The sequence below is a fragment of the Serinus canaria genome, chromosome 9 (genome assembly GCF_022539315.1).
Source record: "Serinus canaria isolate serCan28SL12 chromosome 9, serCan2020, whole genome shotgun sequence".
In the NCBI taxonomy this organism is placed as follows: domain Eukaryota; kingdom Metazoa; phylum Chordata; class Aves; order Passeriformes; family Fringillidae; genus Serinus; species Serinus canaria.
The window spans coordinates 24,114,500-24,132,687 of NC_066323.1; the positions used below are offsets into that span (position 1 = coordinate 24,114,500).

Consider the following 18,188-nt stretch of genomic DNA (forward strand, 5'->3'; position numbering starts at 1 on the left):
AAAAAATGTTTTGGAGAATGTCCTGCATCTGGTCAAAAAGTAATAAAGTATTAAATACTTTTATGACAATTTACCATGGCAAAGGTGACTTGGCATAGATCAAACTCCTCAAATTCATGATTTTATGTTGCTGTTGCTTTAGTCACTTCTCCACTAACACAACTTTGATGCTCTAACAGAGCTGAAGCAGCCCAAACACTTTCTGACACAAGGATTTTCCTGAGAGGTGCAGCCCCACAGACCCCACAGCATCCTTGGGAAGACAGATGTTGTGCTCCTCTGCTGTGACATGTATTTGTAATAGGCCATCTACTTCCTGCTCAGTGTTCAGGTACAAGTTTGTCTTGGAAATTAAGGTGTGGAGATTAACTATAAAATATATTTTTTGCTTTGTTCATTTCTCTCTGCTACTTGGATGATGTTTGAGGTAGACTGACCAAAGGCAGAGTGCTCTAAGTGCCAGTGCTTGTCTCAGTGCTGGTCCTGTTCTGGGAGCAGATCCACCCTACACTCCAGGCTTTCCTCAGCTGTGCCCACGCAGGGAGAGCCCAGGATGAAGGACTTACAGGAGCACATGCTGCCATCCTCCTGCACACAAGTGTCCCCTCTGATACACCCCCTGACCTGTTTGTCACTCCCAAGACAAATTAGTTGGCAGTTAAACAAACAAGCAAACACTTTTCCTCCTTCAGCTCTCAAAATCAATATATATTTGGCATTTCTCTCTAGAGCTGAGCAATCCCACTGGGAATATTGTGATTGCTTTAGACATAGAATGAGCTTAGGTTTCATTTTCAATCACTGCTAGAGAACTGAGTGTGGACTGCAGTGCAATTAGAAGGGAACTGATCCTGTCCCCAGCTCAGTGGTGCACTGGCTGCCATTTGATCCATGCCTCATGGAAGCTGGACAATCTGTTTGGGGCAAAGCATGACTGGTGGGGAGCAGCAGCAGCCAGAGCTGCTCTGACACTTCTGGCACAGCTGAAGCCCTGCTTTTACTTGGATGGAGTTACCAGACTCTCCACAGTGGAAAAAAGTTGAAAAGTGCAAAATCCATTGTGCATCCACAAATGGAAATAACTTCAGGGAAACTAAGGATGATACAGGGCAACAAGCAAGGACTGCACTCTTTGGTATGGGCATGTGGCACTGTGTTTTTCAGGAAACCATCTCTTTGACACTACCTTTTCAGGTGAGACCACGCTTCTCACCCAAGCAAAAAGTAACCACTGACTCCTGACTCACGAACATGGCAAAGAACTCACACCACCACTGATGGCTCATGGATTCTGGAGTTGTCTGCTCTTGAGAGAGATGCAGGCTATAAACACAGAGATGCCAAAGCCTCGCCCTGCTGGCTGTGCCCTCCCGCTCTGGGTGTTCTGAGTGCTGTTTTGCCAATTCTGTTCTCAAGGAAGGTAATTTCAGAGCCTTCTCTTTGCAAGTGCCCGATTAATCTCTTGGACAGACACTGAACTGTAACCCTGCCTCAATCCCAGGATTTAATTTCATAATGGTAACTATGACAGGATGAATGGAAGGAAGATGCTCCCAGTTAAGCAAACAAATTGAAGAGGCCAAATATAGAACTTCAATTCTCACTAGGAACTTCCCCTTTTTACTTTTTTTTCTTCACAGAGATTTAAGAAAAATCTTGGACATCAGAGCTACTTTTTTGTTTTCCTTTGTTGCGTTTAAAAAAAAAAGGCTTAGTCAGGAAAAGCATATTTGACGACTCTCATCACTATTCCTGTTTGCTAGGCATGGTGTGTGGCCCAGGCTGGAATCACAAACAGCTTCTGGGAAGGCAGCTACTGAGGAAAACCTCATCTGGGATTCCACAGCTGCCAGAGGCTGTCCTTGCCCCCAAATGCTGGATCAGCCCCCTCAAAGTCAATTTATAATGACATAAATGACCTAAGGTTTCCTCAAGTCAGTGTTCAACTTCACACACACTCCACCATCTCATCACAACTACATCTTTCCAGAAACAAATTGTAATTCACATTTCCACCTTTCCTTAAGCATTCTAAGTAACAAGTTGATCATTTTACTTACCTGTGCTGATGTTATGTGCCTTATGTAGTTCCCACTACTATACTTGAACCATAAAAATTTTAAAAGAGCTCCAAGAATCTAAGTACTTCAGGCAATATTTAAATAAGTACTTCTAGACTTGTAAACAAAACTTAAACAGAGAGGATTACAGCTCTTGAAACAGGCATACAAAATTTAATTTATGGCTAAAAATGGTTTGTAATAATATGATACCCTCCTTAGGACTACTTTCCTACAGTGCAATTAGAATTTGTGAATTATGTTACCTAAAACTGGTTCATAAATTTGGCTGGAAAGGCTTCCCAGGTACTAGAGGGTTGTGTGGTAACACTGAGCAATGACTGATACTGTTGCTCTTAGGAATACTCCAGTATTCATTCAAAGAAATCACGTTTACCTTACCAAGGATACAAAAGCAAGAAAGCTACTTCACAAGAGACTTTGGAAGATGGAAAGATATTTCTGGCTGGAAAAATGCCTTCTGGTTTCCAAGCAGTGTTTTACCAATAAGAGGAAGTGACTTCAGAGTTGCAGATGTACCCAGTGGCTGTTAGTGCTGGTGTGAGCAGCAGTGAGAGCTCTGCTCCCAGCAGGAAGGAGGGAGGTAACGCTCCCCACAGCCTGCTCCCCTTGGTCCTCACTGCTGGAACCTCTGGGCACCCCAACAGATGTGTAGAACAAGGACAGTGGGGAAAGTGCTCTAACAAGGAAAGCTTTCTTTCTCAAAGCAGCCCCTCCATCCAAAGCAAGCAGCCCTCAGGAGCTCCTTACCGGAGATCCAGGCCAGCCTCCTTCCACAGAATGTCCATCAAGCGCAGAATCTGCAGCGTCAGCATGTCCTGCCGGAGATCTGCAATGAGAGGTGACACCACTGCTTCAGCTCCTCACACTTCCTCCAGTTCCCAAGGCCTTCAGAAAAAGGGATCTAAAAATACTCACTCGGCCTAAGGGTTAAAGTGGTATCAATCATAATTACATCCTGACTGGCAGGGTCCGTGCTTGGAAACTCAGTCAGAAGATGCTTAATGTGTTTACTGATGTCAGAGTAAGCCATGTTTACATGATGGCAATACAGAATAACACCAAATGACTCAAGTGCAAATATGCCAGTGAAGAAGGAAAAGGAAAAATGGAAAGTTTCTAGCATTGCTTACCATCACCATTTTTAAAGATGATCCCTACAAGATCTCCTCCAAACATTTTGTTGTTGTACACTATCCAGAGAGGCTTCATTTTAGAATCCATATATCTACACTTCTCAACACTGGAAGGAAACATGACAGAAGTCTTAGTCAAATAGGAATAATTTACCTGAAGAGATCTAAACATGGTTCAGAACATAAGAGAACAGGTAGACTTCCAGTCTGGAAGTACTTAAATGCTCTGTCTGCTTTCATTCTGCTGCTATGTCCTGAGCACTCACCAAGCTATGAAGGCATTTGTTACATGTGGAATGTATTTGATACTGACTGGTGAATGTATCTCTACTTCTTAAATCAAGCACCCTCATTTTCAGAGAAAATAGTTTTCTTTATATCCTTCCCCAATAATTTTTAGACTTTATATTTAAGTGCTGTGGAAAGTTTTAGCAGCTTTTGTGCTTATTGTAAAAACAGAAGCCAGGAATGCAGTCGAATTCACTTTTAGGCTTACATTTAAATATGTGTAGCCATGGTAATGCATTGACTAAGACAGTATTATTAAGTTTCATGGTGGATCACAAAAGTCTTCTAACTTAACTGATACCTTAAACTCAGAAGATGCCCAGCAGAGCTTCTGTCACTACAGGACAAGTTCCCTGTGGCAGCAAGTCCTGAACAATGCAGCCAGAGAAGTTCAGACACAAATGTGTTCCTGCTTTACTGTTTCCATGCAAAGCTGTGGTGAAATTGTGCTCATTCTTTACTTACTGCAGCTCTGAGAGTATAACAGAAGGATTCAGAGGAGACTGGAGGTCAGAAAGTGCTTCTCTGTAAGCATTTTGTTTCAAACACGTATGCATTGCATCTTTGCCTTTTGCTTTGCTTTGTTTCATGGCATTCAGCTTAATTAGACTATTTAAAGTCTTCATTTTATTGAGGGCTTCCACCTGAAAGAGATATTTCATCATTAAGAGTTATTGCTTTTATTTGAGATGTAAGATAATGTGAAATCCCCTTTCACAACAAAACCAAGTATTAAATAATTCTACAACTTTTTAAAAATGGAAATAATGGATGGAAATTAAGTTGCTCATGTTTCAGAAATACCATTTTCATAATTAACAGAGACACTGATGAGATGAAAGCTCCTAAGCTCTGAGTCACTTTTAAAAGCATGACTTAACATTTCCAAAAAAATGAATGAGGCGTTTTAATGTATGACACATTAACACAAATTCCTTCTTCAAAGTACAATTTTTAGTTCCCTATTTCAACAAAGCACATAACAGAGGTGCCCCCTGGGCATACAGAAGTAACAGAAATACTGATTATTTCATACTCTAACAAACTGAGACATTGCTAGAGATGAGCTGTGGATGCAGATACTTCATTGTTCACATTAAGTTGCATCCAACAAGGAATGGCCATGTGACCACTTGCATGTGACAATTTTCACAGAACAAAGTCTTAAATGTGTGTCATTAAAATCCTGTTGAAATCAGGCAGAACACAAAAGCTTGAATTGGCTAAGGTGTTTAAAATCATAGCATCTCAACTAAGCTAAGTTTTTACCTTAGAAGTGTGTAAAAAGTCAAGGCAATTATTTGCAATAATACAGGTGGACTTAACTCCTTTTTTCCCTTCTGTTTTGCAAAGTTTTTTACTGTTCCAAAATCTCTAAGGAAATTGGTGTTGTAAATGCGTAATACTGACAGAGCAGAGCCCTTTGACAAAATAGCACCTACAGCAAATACATCTTCTACATCTAACCAAGTTTTTGACCAAATAGCTCTTCTAACAATCACTGTGCTTGCACCAGTAAGATGCTGAGCAATACACAGATTCTGTAGCAAACAGCAGCAATCTAACAATTATGAAAGCTCTTTTCTATATAAGGAAGCTTCAGCCTGACTTACAAGGTGCTGAGTCAAAACTCACCCCTCCCACAGCTTGAACCCTGCCAGGCAGGATGCTGTGGAAATTGTATGGAGTTTGATTATAAAACTGGGCAGTGGAGAGCTGCCAGGTCAGCCATCTGTCAAAACCAAAAGGGCTCTGCTTTTCCACTATTCTAGGAGCTGTACAAACATCAGTGACAAGGGAACAAAATGGAACCTGTGTTGTACAAACAGGAACTTTTTGAAGTATTTCTACTTTGAATTTCTTCCGTGTTTGCACAGTTGGGAATTTTTTTGCCCCTTCTTTGATTGTACTGACATTTGCTTCCTGTAAAGTGCACAAAAACTTTACTGACCTTACATCTATTGCTTAAAGCATTTCACCACCTACTCTTTTCATGATTTTGACAATGCTAGCGAGCACACATGGCAGAGATGCTCTTTTCCACGTCCTGTGAGCTGCAGCAATAAAGATCACAACAGAACATCCCTGTTCCAAATGCTCCCAAAGCAGTTTCAATGCAGAAAAACACCACCATCAGCTACTGATCCACTGACTGAATCTCTGTGGCCTGATACTATAAATCCTTCAACTCCAAAGAGAGACGAATTTTCAAATATTTTCAAGATCACAATCTAAATTAACTCACTAAAACCACATTAGAGACTTCAAACATGATTTGTGAGTGTCTCTTAATGATCTGGTGATACAATTATTAGTGCTTTCAAAGGCAAACCTCTCATACTTATTAGGGTATTTAAAAGCAAACATATCTCTCCTTTGTTCTCTCTTTTTGTGTGTGCATGTGTGTGTGTAAATGAAAGACCTATATTAACACTAAAATGAGTATTTGGGTCATTTGCAACACCTCTTAACAAAAGCTGCAGGAAGTAGTCCTGGAGTAATCTAAGTAAAATTTAGAATAAGCTACCCTTACAGGGTGAAAAACTTGAAATGCACAGAAGCTCTTCTTCAGTCAATCCAGAGTCTCTTGTGTCCAGAATACACAGACAGTGCTGAAGGTGTCTCTCCCTGAGGCCCCACAGCCCTGGCTGCCTTCTGTGCCATGGAGGCTGCTCCCTCACTCAGCCCTTTTAATTCCCTGTCTCAGTCACACCTCCTCCTCTGCACTGCCCAGCTTCGTCAAGGCAGCTAATATCCCCCAGGAGCAATGGAGTAAGGATGGGAGTTGCAGGTTTGGATAGGTCAGGATGAAGGCAAGGGCAAGGGCAAGGGCAAGGGCAGTCCCTACCTGTTTAGCCAGCACCTTCATGTGAGCCACGCTGCCCCTGCAGTAAGCCTCCAGGATCAGGCCGAACTGCACCGACACGGCGGGGATGTGAACCTCCGACCTGCCGCGGGAAAAGCTGCTCAGCAGAGCACAGCATCCACACAACTGCATCCTTCCAGCCACTCAAAAACCCATAACAAACAGTAAAACCCCTCATGGTCGCATCAAACATTAAAACATCTGATGGTCATGTAGCTGGAACAAGCCAGGTTTCCGGTGAGATGCTGGAAGCCCTCTGTGCTGCAGACAACGAGCACAGGCCAGTTTGGATGCAGGCTCCTTGTTTCCAGCCCAGGACTGCTCTGGAGGCAGCAGGGCTCATGCCAAGAGGTGGTGACTGAATACCTGTTTCAGGACCCCCTTTCATTCAGAGCAGCTCTGAGAAGTCATTGAAGGGCTGACTTTAAACCACACATTCTCCAGCCTTTGTAAGGGAAAAGCCCAATTTGCCTGAATGAGAACACTTTGAAACAAACCACTGAACTTTGTATCAGAGCCAATTATCCTCCAAAACATCTTCATGTAACACTTTCTCCTTTTAGCTAGAAATATTTAAATTAATTGTGTTCTAAAGACAGAATCAACCTATCCAACCTATTCCACTCCATTCTACAAGGCTTTTGCCATTCATGAAACTGCTCATCAAAAGTAGCAAGAATTCATAGAAAAGCTTTTACTTTCTGTTAGACTTGCAACAACAATAATTTTTCCCAACTGTGAGATATAAATATTATGCTTTTACTGCACCCACAGCCAAAACAAACACTGGAGTATTTACAAACCTAACTCATCAGGTAGTCAGAGCTGAATGCAGTTTGGAATACTTTCATCCAAGGGTAGATTACAGACCATTCTAATTTATTTTTAATGAGAGGTCTGATCCATAGATGCCAAAAATAATTAAATGGAGTTGTGGGCATTATGATAATGGCTCATTTAGAAAAATCCTCAAGAAATCATATTTGAAAGCCCAATCAGGCTCAATAGTCTCAGAAAGATGAAAGGGAAATCTCCTACCTCAGGTGCCAGAACAACATCTGTCCTATTCTCCGATTGCCAAGTGCTCTTTCCAGGAGAAACCTGGACAGTGCACAATCCAGAAAAGGCTCATACTTCAGGACTTGCACAAGTTGGAGAAGATACTGGGAGAGCTCTTCATCACTAGAATGAGGTACATAAAAGCAGTTAGTAAGAGAGTAGCTAGAATAGTGGTATTTCAGAAATTCAGGCGCATATGACCAACCCAAGAGTTACAGGATTTGGTTCAATACCAAGAGTGTGTCCCATTTTTTCCATCACACAAAGAAGGACAAAACACAGCTTAGTGCAACTTCCAGATGGAAGTAATTCCAGCTGCATTCTTGGGATAGAATTCTAAGCAGCCAAATTTCTTGTTTGGATTCGAAAGAAGTCCAAATAATTATTTTTTTTTATGCCAAATGTCTATCCTTGACCATTAAAAATTACTCACTAAACTATTCACCACAGAGACTTCAGAATTCAAGGACAGGAAATGTGCAGTAATGATAACGTTACACAAGTCCTGCCCTAGGTTACAGAGAAGAGCAAATGAAATGCAGTAAGGGAAGAACTGCAGAGAATGAAGAACTCAAATCAGTAATTCTCTGATTATTTATTGCATGCTGCAGCTCACATTCCTATTAAATGGTACAGCAGAGTGGAGGTGGCTGGGTGCCAGGTGTTACAGTACTTGACTCCAGGAATATTTCTCCCTTTGTTATTAAAACTCTCAGAGATTCTAGCTCCCCTTGCCCAAGAAAGGGATGAACACCCAGTCCTCTCTGGAACAAAGGTACACTGGTGTTCTCTTGCAACATGGAATATAATCATCATTTCCTACAAGGTGTCAGAATAAGGTGGTTTTATTCAGCCACCAGTGAGCCTACCCAGAAATCAGACTGTTTTATTTGGCCGCCTATTCACAGCAGGCAGTGTGTTCAGCTCTTTCCTCTTGGGGCTCTTTTGTCCTGTGAGCAAAAAGAATGAAGTCTGGCACCCCAGAAACCCTCACCTACCTCATCTGCCTCAAACAGCCCACTGCATATTCCCTGACATACTGGTCGGGGTAGTTGAAATCCAGCAGCTCCAAAGCCTCCCTGGGCAGCAGCTTGGGCCAGATCTGCAGGAGGGCCTGGAGCTGTTCAAAAAAAAGGTGACAGGTCAGGACACAGGTGGGTCTCACTGCTCATAAAGGCACTCAAATGAACAGTGATGGTGACCAGCTAGCATGGGATGGGGGGAGAAAAAGAATTTGGGGTAACTGGGCCCACTTCTGATTATGTTTCTTCCTCTTTAAAATGATGCAGATTATTTTTAGTCTGAAAAACCCATTTCTTCACATGTAGACATAATGCACAGTAAACAAAAATTAGGCAACACCAGATATGTATGGTTTAAAACAGAAATTCACTAAAATAAATGTTTTGTAAGGGCTCTCATAAATATATAATTATTTTGCTAACAGTGAAATTCTCTACTAAGGATAAAAAAAAAGGGTTTTGTTGAGAGAGAGCTATCTTTACCAAAAATATTTGACGATCTCAACTGATGGAGCTTTTTTGAACATTCACTGTGAATAATAATGAGCTTAAATTGAAAAAAAAGAAAAAGAGCCAGGTTAGATATTAAAACAAATAAAGAATCTCTAGATTGATGCAGTAATGTGCTGGAAAAAAAATTACAGAATACAGTGATGCACAACTTTGGACTACCAAAAAATGACATTTAGGGGCCTCACAAAATAAACTGATTTTATTGCCTTGTTATGAAGCTCACAGCTACCTGCTGAGAGCAATATGTATAGAGTTGTATCACTGAAAGAGGGCACTATAGATGCAAATAAACACTTTCATGCACATTAATATAAATGCATATTAGTATAAATTCAGTGTATCCACAGCACAAGATGTTTCTGTAGGAACAAGTCATGATAATAATACCATTCCCTACAAATTAGACAACACAGGTTATTTTATATTTCAATAGCAACTTATAAAAGCTGAATAATTAAGAAGATCATGTTTTTTGTTTCAGCAGTGAAAAAACTTTATTTCTTCTCTGTCACCCATAAACTCCTGCTTCCAGTTCCAGCAGGACAAACACGAGTTCACATTCTCAGCCCACATTTAACAGGCATGTTCATAACACCTTTTATACACCTTGGGGGCAGATTCTGAACTGAGTCATCATTTTTGTGAAATCCAGAAGGCAAGAAAGAGGAATGAATCACATCACAAAGCCAGGGCTGTGCTGAAACTCCACAAGTGGAGGAAAGGACCAGCTACGGCATGGACAAATACAGGTATGCACACAAGATGTAAAGTAAACCTAAAGCTGTTTTAAACATAGATGTCATATTCCCACAGAAAAATACACTCAAAAATCCACTGACCCAGGAAGGATCAGTGATGCCAGTCCTGACTGCAGCCACCAACATTTCCATAGCAGGAGCACTGGCACTGAAACTCTGCAGGCAATATAACCCTGAGCACATATTTAATACACAAGGCAGACACTGAAAATGCAAACAGCAGCTCTGCTTGTCAGCAGTCAGACTCCAAAACAAAACTATCAGAATTTCTACAGAATCTACTGCAAATCAGGTGCAGAACCAGCAAAAATATAGAGCTATTTTGTTAATACTGAATGATTGAAATGGAGAAACAAATAGTCTGAAAAGATGAGCTCACATGGCCTCACATGCCTCAGACATCAGGCAGTGAAGGTCATGGTCCATAGCGTGTACATTTACTGGGAAGAAGATCTGAAAATACAGAGCTCCTCCCTTTGCTGAAAACACTGCACAGGTGGTTACAATGAGAATGAACAATGCATGTTTCAGAGAAAACCTGAATTTGGCCTTGGTGTATCAATATTTTCTTCTGAAAAGAAATAACCACAATTTCTTCCCTAAGAAGACTGTATGAGTCAGTACAATTAAGCACAGGCCAGTATTTTTATTCCAATTATTTCCAGTATTTCAGTTGTCCTTTCTCTACTTCTCTTTAATGATGGTGTCACTTCACTGAAAGAAAGTGGATTTAAAAAAAAAAAAATTATTTTTTTGTTTTAATTCTGCTTTGAGAATAAACACTGCCTGAAAATTCTCGTAGCAAGTTCTGCCACCCCACTACTCTGCTGAGCAGGGAGGTTATGGCAGCAGGAAGAGCAATCTTTCAGTGCAACCATTCTGCTAAGATCCTGCAAATCCAGCCAGGGCTTGGTAAAGAATGGTAAATAATTCAGGAAAGCTGCTTGAATCCACTGAACATAACTTCAGGGACCACTGAACTAACAGATTAAAGATAATCTACAATCAAATATGACAGATTCCATTTCTAAAAGAGCCTTACTATTTTTAAGCTGCATTAATAAAAACAGGAATATAGTTATTAAGTCCATTTGCTTACAAACAGCTGGTGTTTGATTGCTTTTTCTTATAAACAGCTAATGTTTGATTGCTTCTTTGAGTTTTGTTGTTTTGTTGTATTGTGTTAGGGGTTTCTTGAAGTGTCAAGACCTACTGAATACATCTAAAAATGGGCATTAAAACAACTTTTGGTATAACAGCACATTGTAGCAGACAACTACAGCTAGTACAGCAAGTATTTAATTTGAATGGGAAGTAAATTATTTATCCTGATCATTTTGGAATTCCTAAAATTCCTTGCCTTACCTGAAAAGGTAAATCATTAGGAGTACTGACATGTCTATGTACTACAGAAATATTCTGCATGTTTAAGATAAGATCTCATTTTTCAGAGAGACCTTCCACGGTGCCAAAACCAATACTATGATATAAACTGCACTATTGTCTATAGATATGCAAATATAAATACTATATTCCTTCCAGAAAGTACACAGTAACAAGACAACAACATATTTTCAGCCATCTGTTTAAATAAAAAGTTTCATGCAAATATAATATTTAATGTTTCCAAATGTAAAGGAGTTTGAGCTGTCAGCTAATATCCATACTCCAAGTAAGTTTTCAAAACTGCCACCACGGGCCATATTTTAAAGCCCCAGAACTCAGAATGCCTTTCCCTTCACATATTTTAAGGTGCAAACAACTGCCTGCTTGTACTTCTACAGTTTTGATTTCCAGATAACTTTTAATAATGAACAATAAATTCTGAAGTAGTGGAACTACTAAGGTATGAGATTCTTGCACATGAAAGAACACAAGTGAGCAAGGAATGTGTGGGTGCTCCATTTTGTTAGAACAGTGTTCATGGCACAGAAAAGGAGCTGGGATGAAATTCCATTTATTTTCAGAAGTTCACAGAACTTACACATCTAGCTGGGAGGAAGGCTGTAGCAGAAAATGAACTCTCTGCTGAAGCACACGAAGAGCCTGACTGGATAATCACAAAAATCATATAATGGATAGGCAGAAGATGGATTTTCATGGAGTGGAAATCTGCCTTTTCTTCCAAGAACACTTAGCTTGCAACAGGTGAAGGTCAGAATACTAAGGGGCAATAGAGTTTTCTACCATCACTCATAATCCTTCACAGCAAATGCTTTTTAGCTCCAAGTTTATAAATATCAAAAAAGGTAGTTGAAAATGTTTAAAATGAGACTTGGGGAATGACATGAACATTATCTCAGTGTAGTGGTCTGCAAGAGGATGAGCATCATTTATATCTGAATTCTGTCAGAAGACCAGAACAACACCAGTGCTTGGTAACTTGGGCCAGATTCCATAGTCTGGCTCAAACTTCACTGTGCACAATATGACTAAAACATTTCAATTCCAATCCAGAAACCTGTTACTTTATTACTTTTAAAACCAGTCTATCAAGAAGGGATGGTCTTACTATGAGCTCATATAATTTTTCCTGTAATGAAGTTCAAACTATTCTCAGAAAGTGCCCGAAGAGTTGGATTCTATTTGGGTAAATACAGAAAAAGGCAGCAATACCAACTTCATTACAGTGCAATAAAAGAACCTTGCACATCTGTGCAGCAAACAAATGAATCAATTTTACTGAAAATGTACCTTGTATCACAGCACCAGCCTCATGTCCTTAAAAGTTACTTTAAAGAGACTATTTGGTCAAAGAGACAAGATGAGAATGATGTGTTTTGTAGCACTGGTGGGTCTCACATCTCTTTGAAAAGCCATCTGTCTGCCTTGGTGAGTTTTAATTACCCGGTCTGAGATCGGGATTTTATCATATTTGAGCAGCTTAACGGTTTTCACAAGAAGTTTTATTTCAGATCTTGATTTACAAAGGGTTTTTTTTAGGAATAGCCTTATAAAAAACATTCTTGCTGTGAGGGTGGTCAAGCACTGACTTTTTTGCCCAGAGCCTGTGGAGTCTCCACTGGTGGAGGTACTCCCAACTCAGCTGGACACAGCCCAGCTCAGGCTGACTGTGCTGGAGCACGGGGCTGCACTGGATGAGTCTGGGAAATTCTTGCTTTTAGCATCAAATTTGAGCACAAGGTTTTAACATCATCCTGTATAAATATCCACCGTGCTTTTCTTGTCATTCAGAGGACCCCTGAAATGCATTTTGGTTTTGGTTTATGGAGCTTTTTTTGAGAGAATAAGTTCTTTACGTGTCCAGGCTGCAGAAGTTAGACACTGAGCTCCAGCTTGCACAACAGCACCATTTCAAACCGGCTACACTTGGGAAAGAAATCCTATTTTCTGACGATTTAATTGAAGCTTCTTGCCCCACCCATGTTGTCTTTTCCCTTACCTGAGCAACGTCTTCAAGTTTGTTCCACTTTAAAGAGAGCAGCAGTTTTGGCAACGATTGTGGGAAATTTTCACGACAGTCATATCGCAAAGTCCAAATGAGATCCATTTCATTTTCACAAAGCTGAGACAAAGGATCTCTTTCCATTATATCTTTTAGCACAACATAAAACTTCTTACCACCTCGACCCTAGGAAATGAGACATGTATAATGTGATAAATCCAGTAAGAGTCTGGTACAGTACCTCAAATACCAGCAACCCTGCAGCAGAAAGAACATCAGATAAAAACTCATGAAACACAAGGAAATGACCTCTGTGCCTTTCTTTCAGATTCCTTACTGTAGACCCTGTAAGTAACAGATTCCAAATGCAGTGTGCAGAACTTCCTGAAAAAATAACTCAACTTTAGGGTTAAGGACGCTAGATGGCAATATTTCTGTTTTCCAACTCCAACATGGAGCACTCTTGTTTAGGATGCATATACTTTCTTCTTCTGTTTTTCAAATGAGCAAATTTAGATACATAAATAATAATTTCTTCTCATTAGCAATAAAAAAATACTTTTGCAACAATCATAAGAAAACACATTTGCAAAGTAGACAGACATTTATCTTGGTCTTCTAGTCCTAAATTGTTTTTCAGCTCTAATGTAAATCTTAGCTGTCTTCCAAATCCAGAGTATGTAAAACTTTTTGACAAAATATAGAAAAGTCCAAAATATATTGGGAAAAGCAGATATCTATCTGAATTTTAAATCAGTTCATCAAAGTGAGTTATATAAGAAAACAGAGCCAGTAGAATTGCTATTTGAGCAGTTGACTTATTTATTTCTGGACTGATGCAGAAGATAAGAACCAAATAAACCCAGAAAATAATTTAAAAATAGTCTTTAGATGATGCTCACCGCCATTGCAGCATTGTCACTGTTTCTTGCAATCTCAGCTGCCTTTTCAAGTATCTGCAAGAAGTTGGTTTTAAATACATTAGATTTAACCCCAAATCTGACCACATTGGTAGAACAAGCATTACAGAAAGGAAGCAGGTAAGGAAATGTTGCTATCTTTTCGGTAGTTTTGTATATCCAGTGGTATAACATGGACTTGTGTTCAGTGTCCCCTTTCCCACCTGCAGGACTAGGGAGATCAGGTACAGCAGTGCTTAGGATGACCTCCATTATTTCCTTTTTCATTACTCCTGGGCTAAATTAAACAGCCCTCCTGACAACGTCTTGCTTTCTGTTTTTGCATTTCCTCCTTCTTTTTCACCACAGAAAATCAATTCCTCAACTCTAAGTTATCCTTTGCTTTCTCAGCTCTACTTGTGCAGTTTCCAAGGGCACTGTTTCCATGCCCATGGATCTATGCTTATAGCCCTCAATCCCAGCAGGAATCCACAAGTCCAGTCCTTTCACCATGCTCTAAGACTGCCCATATGATTTTAGTCAGTGTGTCCATGTACTTCTCTTGATTTTGGATCTCCTCTCCTTTTTTTCCCTTTTGAACATCTGACTTGGTTTTTGAAGTTCACACAATAACCCATAATGGAGAATTAAGTCTAGAAGTAAATGCAGTTCTTCAAAGTGCATTCTGCACATTACTGCAACCAAGCCAGGTGTTACAATGCTGAGTTGGCCAGGTATGGCTGCCTACAGCTGTCAGATGCTGCTGCTTTGAGGAACAAATAATGAAATAAAATCTCAATAAAGAAAAAAGTCTAAGGAACTCCAGCATCTCATTTCCCTGAGAGCTCTGCCTCTCCTGTTACCCAGGAATACAACAGCACCCCAGCTGGTCTGGGAGTCACAGGTCCATCAAGACTTGTGTTGTGTTTACTCAGACAACACGAGAAACAACAAAAGACTGCAATAATCAGAGCAGAAATACCCAGCAGCTAAAATCCCTAGAAAGGCATCCTAACTTGTTTTATTTCTTTTCTCTGTATGAAACTCTCATTAATATCATGTATTACATCTGCTACTTGGCTACAAAGCTTATTTACATACTGTGTGTGAAAACATGCATAAACAAAACCAGTGTCCTAATTCTATGTTTGATTCTCTCCTCCCCCTGCTTTGAGAGTTACTCTGTGTGCAAATAAAATTTCAAAGTCTTTGCAAGTCCAGCTTTGTTCGCGTGAACCCGAGCCCCATGATGTGCCTGCAGCACTGGCCATGGACCAGCCCCACACATGGCTCTTGTCTCAGACAAGTTTCTTATCCCTGCTCCAGGCTCTTTTGCTCCCTCAGCCCCCAAAAGCTCCTCGCTGTGCAAGCAGCATTGCACAGCTCGCTGTGCAAGCAGGTTGATGGGATGATTGAAAAGATCCATCTACTTTTGCACATCATGTTTCTCAAAACACAAATCTGGCATCTCATTCTTTATTTTCTTGGCAGAAACCAGCAACAACACTGGGAAAACGAGAAGCAGCCATAGAACAAGCAAGTCTCAGCTGTGAGAGACAGATCCTCAGCTGATGTAATTCCAGCAGCTGCAACATAACTCCTCATTCAACAGAACCTTCACCAAGAGAATCTTTAGGAGATTGAGTTGAATGAAGCTGAAAGTCACAAGGGATGAAGACCATTAGACCCTACCTTAATGTCACTACACTGTCTCACCCAGGAAAATCTATTGGCTGCGTTCAGCCCAGAGTTTTAACTTCCTGAGAACTTGGTATTCCAGGGACAAAGAAAAGAAACACCAGAGCCAGAACAAATATGTGATTGCTAAAGAGACACACTTTTACTTAGTCTATCTATTATGGACATTCATTTTTTGCTTTAAAAATTAAATACCCATAAAGTGTAATGAGTAAAAAACTTAAAGCAATACCAACACTGGATAAAATATGTCCACTATGAAGCATTAACTGGTCAGCCATAAATAAACAGCAATTGGTCAGTACCAGTTTAGCTCTAACTGCATTTCCAATGCTGTTTGAATAAAAGAAAAAGTACTGTAATCAAAAAGAAGGGGAAACACTATTAACCCAAACTGAAACAAATGAAATTCTATCTTGTTATTTGATTTCATTTTTATGAACCTTAAATCCCAAATATGCCTTTGAACAAGATGATAAAACTTGGTAATTTCAGTCTTTTTGTTCATGCCTCCTGAAGGTGCAAAATCCTCCGAAAAGGAAAAAAAGCAATTTCTCTAGGTTGTTACTGACTTTCCCCAAATCAAAATTTAGACTAGTGTGTACATGAGTTAAGCCTGACTTTTATAATATATCATTAGCTGTCTGTTTTAAGACTTATTTCATTACTTGTTTCCAGGACTTAGCTTTTTTTGCTAGTTTCTAAACAATTTTCCATCTATCCTTCACACTACAGAAATAACCACGTGTATTCCAAATATACACTTCCTTTCTAGACAGATTCTTATCTTCATCTGTAGAAAACTGCAGGGCCATTTCAGTGGATTTAGTCCAAGAGCAGACCTTCAGAAATCCCTTTGCACACAGTTTTAAGAGTCCATTTATCCTTTAAAGGACTTGAGCTCACAGGGCAGCGTCCCAAAGAGTGCCTAACACACATTTGTACCAAGAGAGAACAGATCTTTATAGATCACAGGCAAGAACAGTTTGAGGGTTTCCAGAACAGCAGATAAATTTAGCTTTTTGTAAGATCATTCATACGGGAAACTGATTTGCTTTTGACCTTCAAAAGACCATGTACAGACCACTTTTAAAAGTGTACATCTTCAAAACAGACCCTGAAGTCAAGCACTGCCACTCATGCAGTGCAAGTTCAACAAACTGCAGTACAGTGACTAAAGGGCAGGAAAAGGGGAATTCACTGGAAAAGGCAGTGTTGGAAGGAAAGAAAAACCAGCTATTTCCACATGAGCATTCATGACTGCTCTTTAGGTCATCCCTTACCTTATCAAAGGGAGGGTAATTAATAGGCTGTTTTGAATATTCCTGAAATCTAATGTGCAAAGCTGTTGCATTTTCAGTGTAAGGGTTGGTCTGGACGGTTCCCATGGGATTCAACATTTCTTCAAGTTCATCTGAAACACAGACAGAACAGTTAATATTACAGGGGCCAGCATGCAGTAAGAAATCACTTCCTTATAAAATGGGCAGAGCATGTTTTGCTGCACAGCATTTCTAGTGCAATGGTCTGTATTTCCAGCATAAACTGCCCCCTGCATTCCCAAATGTTAGATTATCACCCCATGAGAAACTGTTTTCTTTAAACATACTAGTCCAGGGAAGCTGAGCTATCCCTACACTGAAACAAATCCCAGCAAGATCTGCAGCTTCTGCAAAGCAGGACACACACTCTGGATCAAATGGAGAGCAGAGCTTCAGGCCAGCCAGGCTGGGACAGCGTTCCTCAGGATGGCATCAGAGTGAGGAGGCTCCAGACACTCCCAGCTAACTGATCTCAATATCAGGGAGCAAGACAAAGTTCCAATTCACAACTTTTGCTGATGCAAATATTATCACTTACATTATACCTGATCTATTCAATTTGGGTGCAAGGCACAGGGACCAAATGAAACCTAAACTATACCTCCCAAAGCAAGTAAGACCAGATATAAACATGCATCTATTTTATGTGGCTTTCCTTCCATAACAGAAGAAACTTTTAGAACACTACTTCTTGCTCTTACTCTTTCCTGCTAAACAATACTTTTAGGAAAGAGATTAAAATGTTGTATGTATATCCACATAAAAATTACAAGTATAAAGAGATTATTCCAGGAGAACTGAACATGCATACAGTAAATATTCTGCTATTGGATCCCACTCTGTCTCACACCCAAAGTCCAAATCTGAAAAGCTGAGGTTTACCAGGAAATGATGACCAGCTGTGCAGTACCAGTTCTCCATTCCTCAAGTGTCCTTTATAATCAAACACCATGGTATTTACCCAGGCTACAGGATAATGCTGCCAAAGGAAAGAATTGTTATATGGAAGTGAAGATACCAGCAAATGTTACTATACAGAAAACACTGCAAATACATAAAATTGAGAGGGTGGCTTGGAATTTTTTTCAAATGGTGATACATTTCAAAAAAGAAATTAATCACTGAGAAGTATCAAAAGTT

General features: G+C 40.0%; 1 protein-coding gene across 10 annotated transcripts in view; it reads right to left on the bottom strand.

Annotated features, from left to right (window-relative positions):
* PIK3CB (phosphatidylinositol-4,5-bisphosphate 3-kinase catalytic subunit beta) overlaps positions 1–18,188 on the bottom strand; it is an 89,289-nt gene that overhangs the window by 7,651 nt on the left and 63,450 nt on the right. For all 10 annotated transcript variants that reach the window (XR_007778275.1, XM_018924529.3, XM_018924527.3 and 7 more), the window contains 10 exons: positions 17,931–18,027; positions 17,010–17,140; positions 14,032–14,085; positions 13,127–13,315; positions 8,429–8,550; positions 7,410–7,553; positions 6,354–6,453; positions 3,971–4,149; positions 3,215–3,324; positions 2,832–2,910 (listed from right to left, as the gene is read on the bottom strand). Coding sequence is in view for 9 of the 10 variants with exons in the window: in XM_018924529.3 (XP_018780074.1) it covers positions 2,832–2,910; positions 3,215–3,324; positions 3,971–4,149; positions 6,354–6,453; positions 7,410–7,553; positions 8,429–8,550; positions 13,127–13,315; positions 14,032–14,085; positions 17,010–17,140; positions 17,931–18,027 (1,205 nt within the window). In the remaining variant the exon portion in view is untranslated. The remainder of the gene's footprint in view (positions 1–2,831; positions 2,911–3,214; positions 3,325–3,970; positions 4,150–6,353; positions 6,454–7,409; positions 7,554–8,428; positions 8,551–13,126; positions 13,316–14,031; positions 14,086–17,009; positions 17,141–17,930; positions 18,028–18,188) is intronic.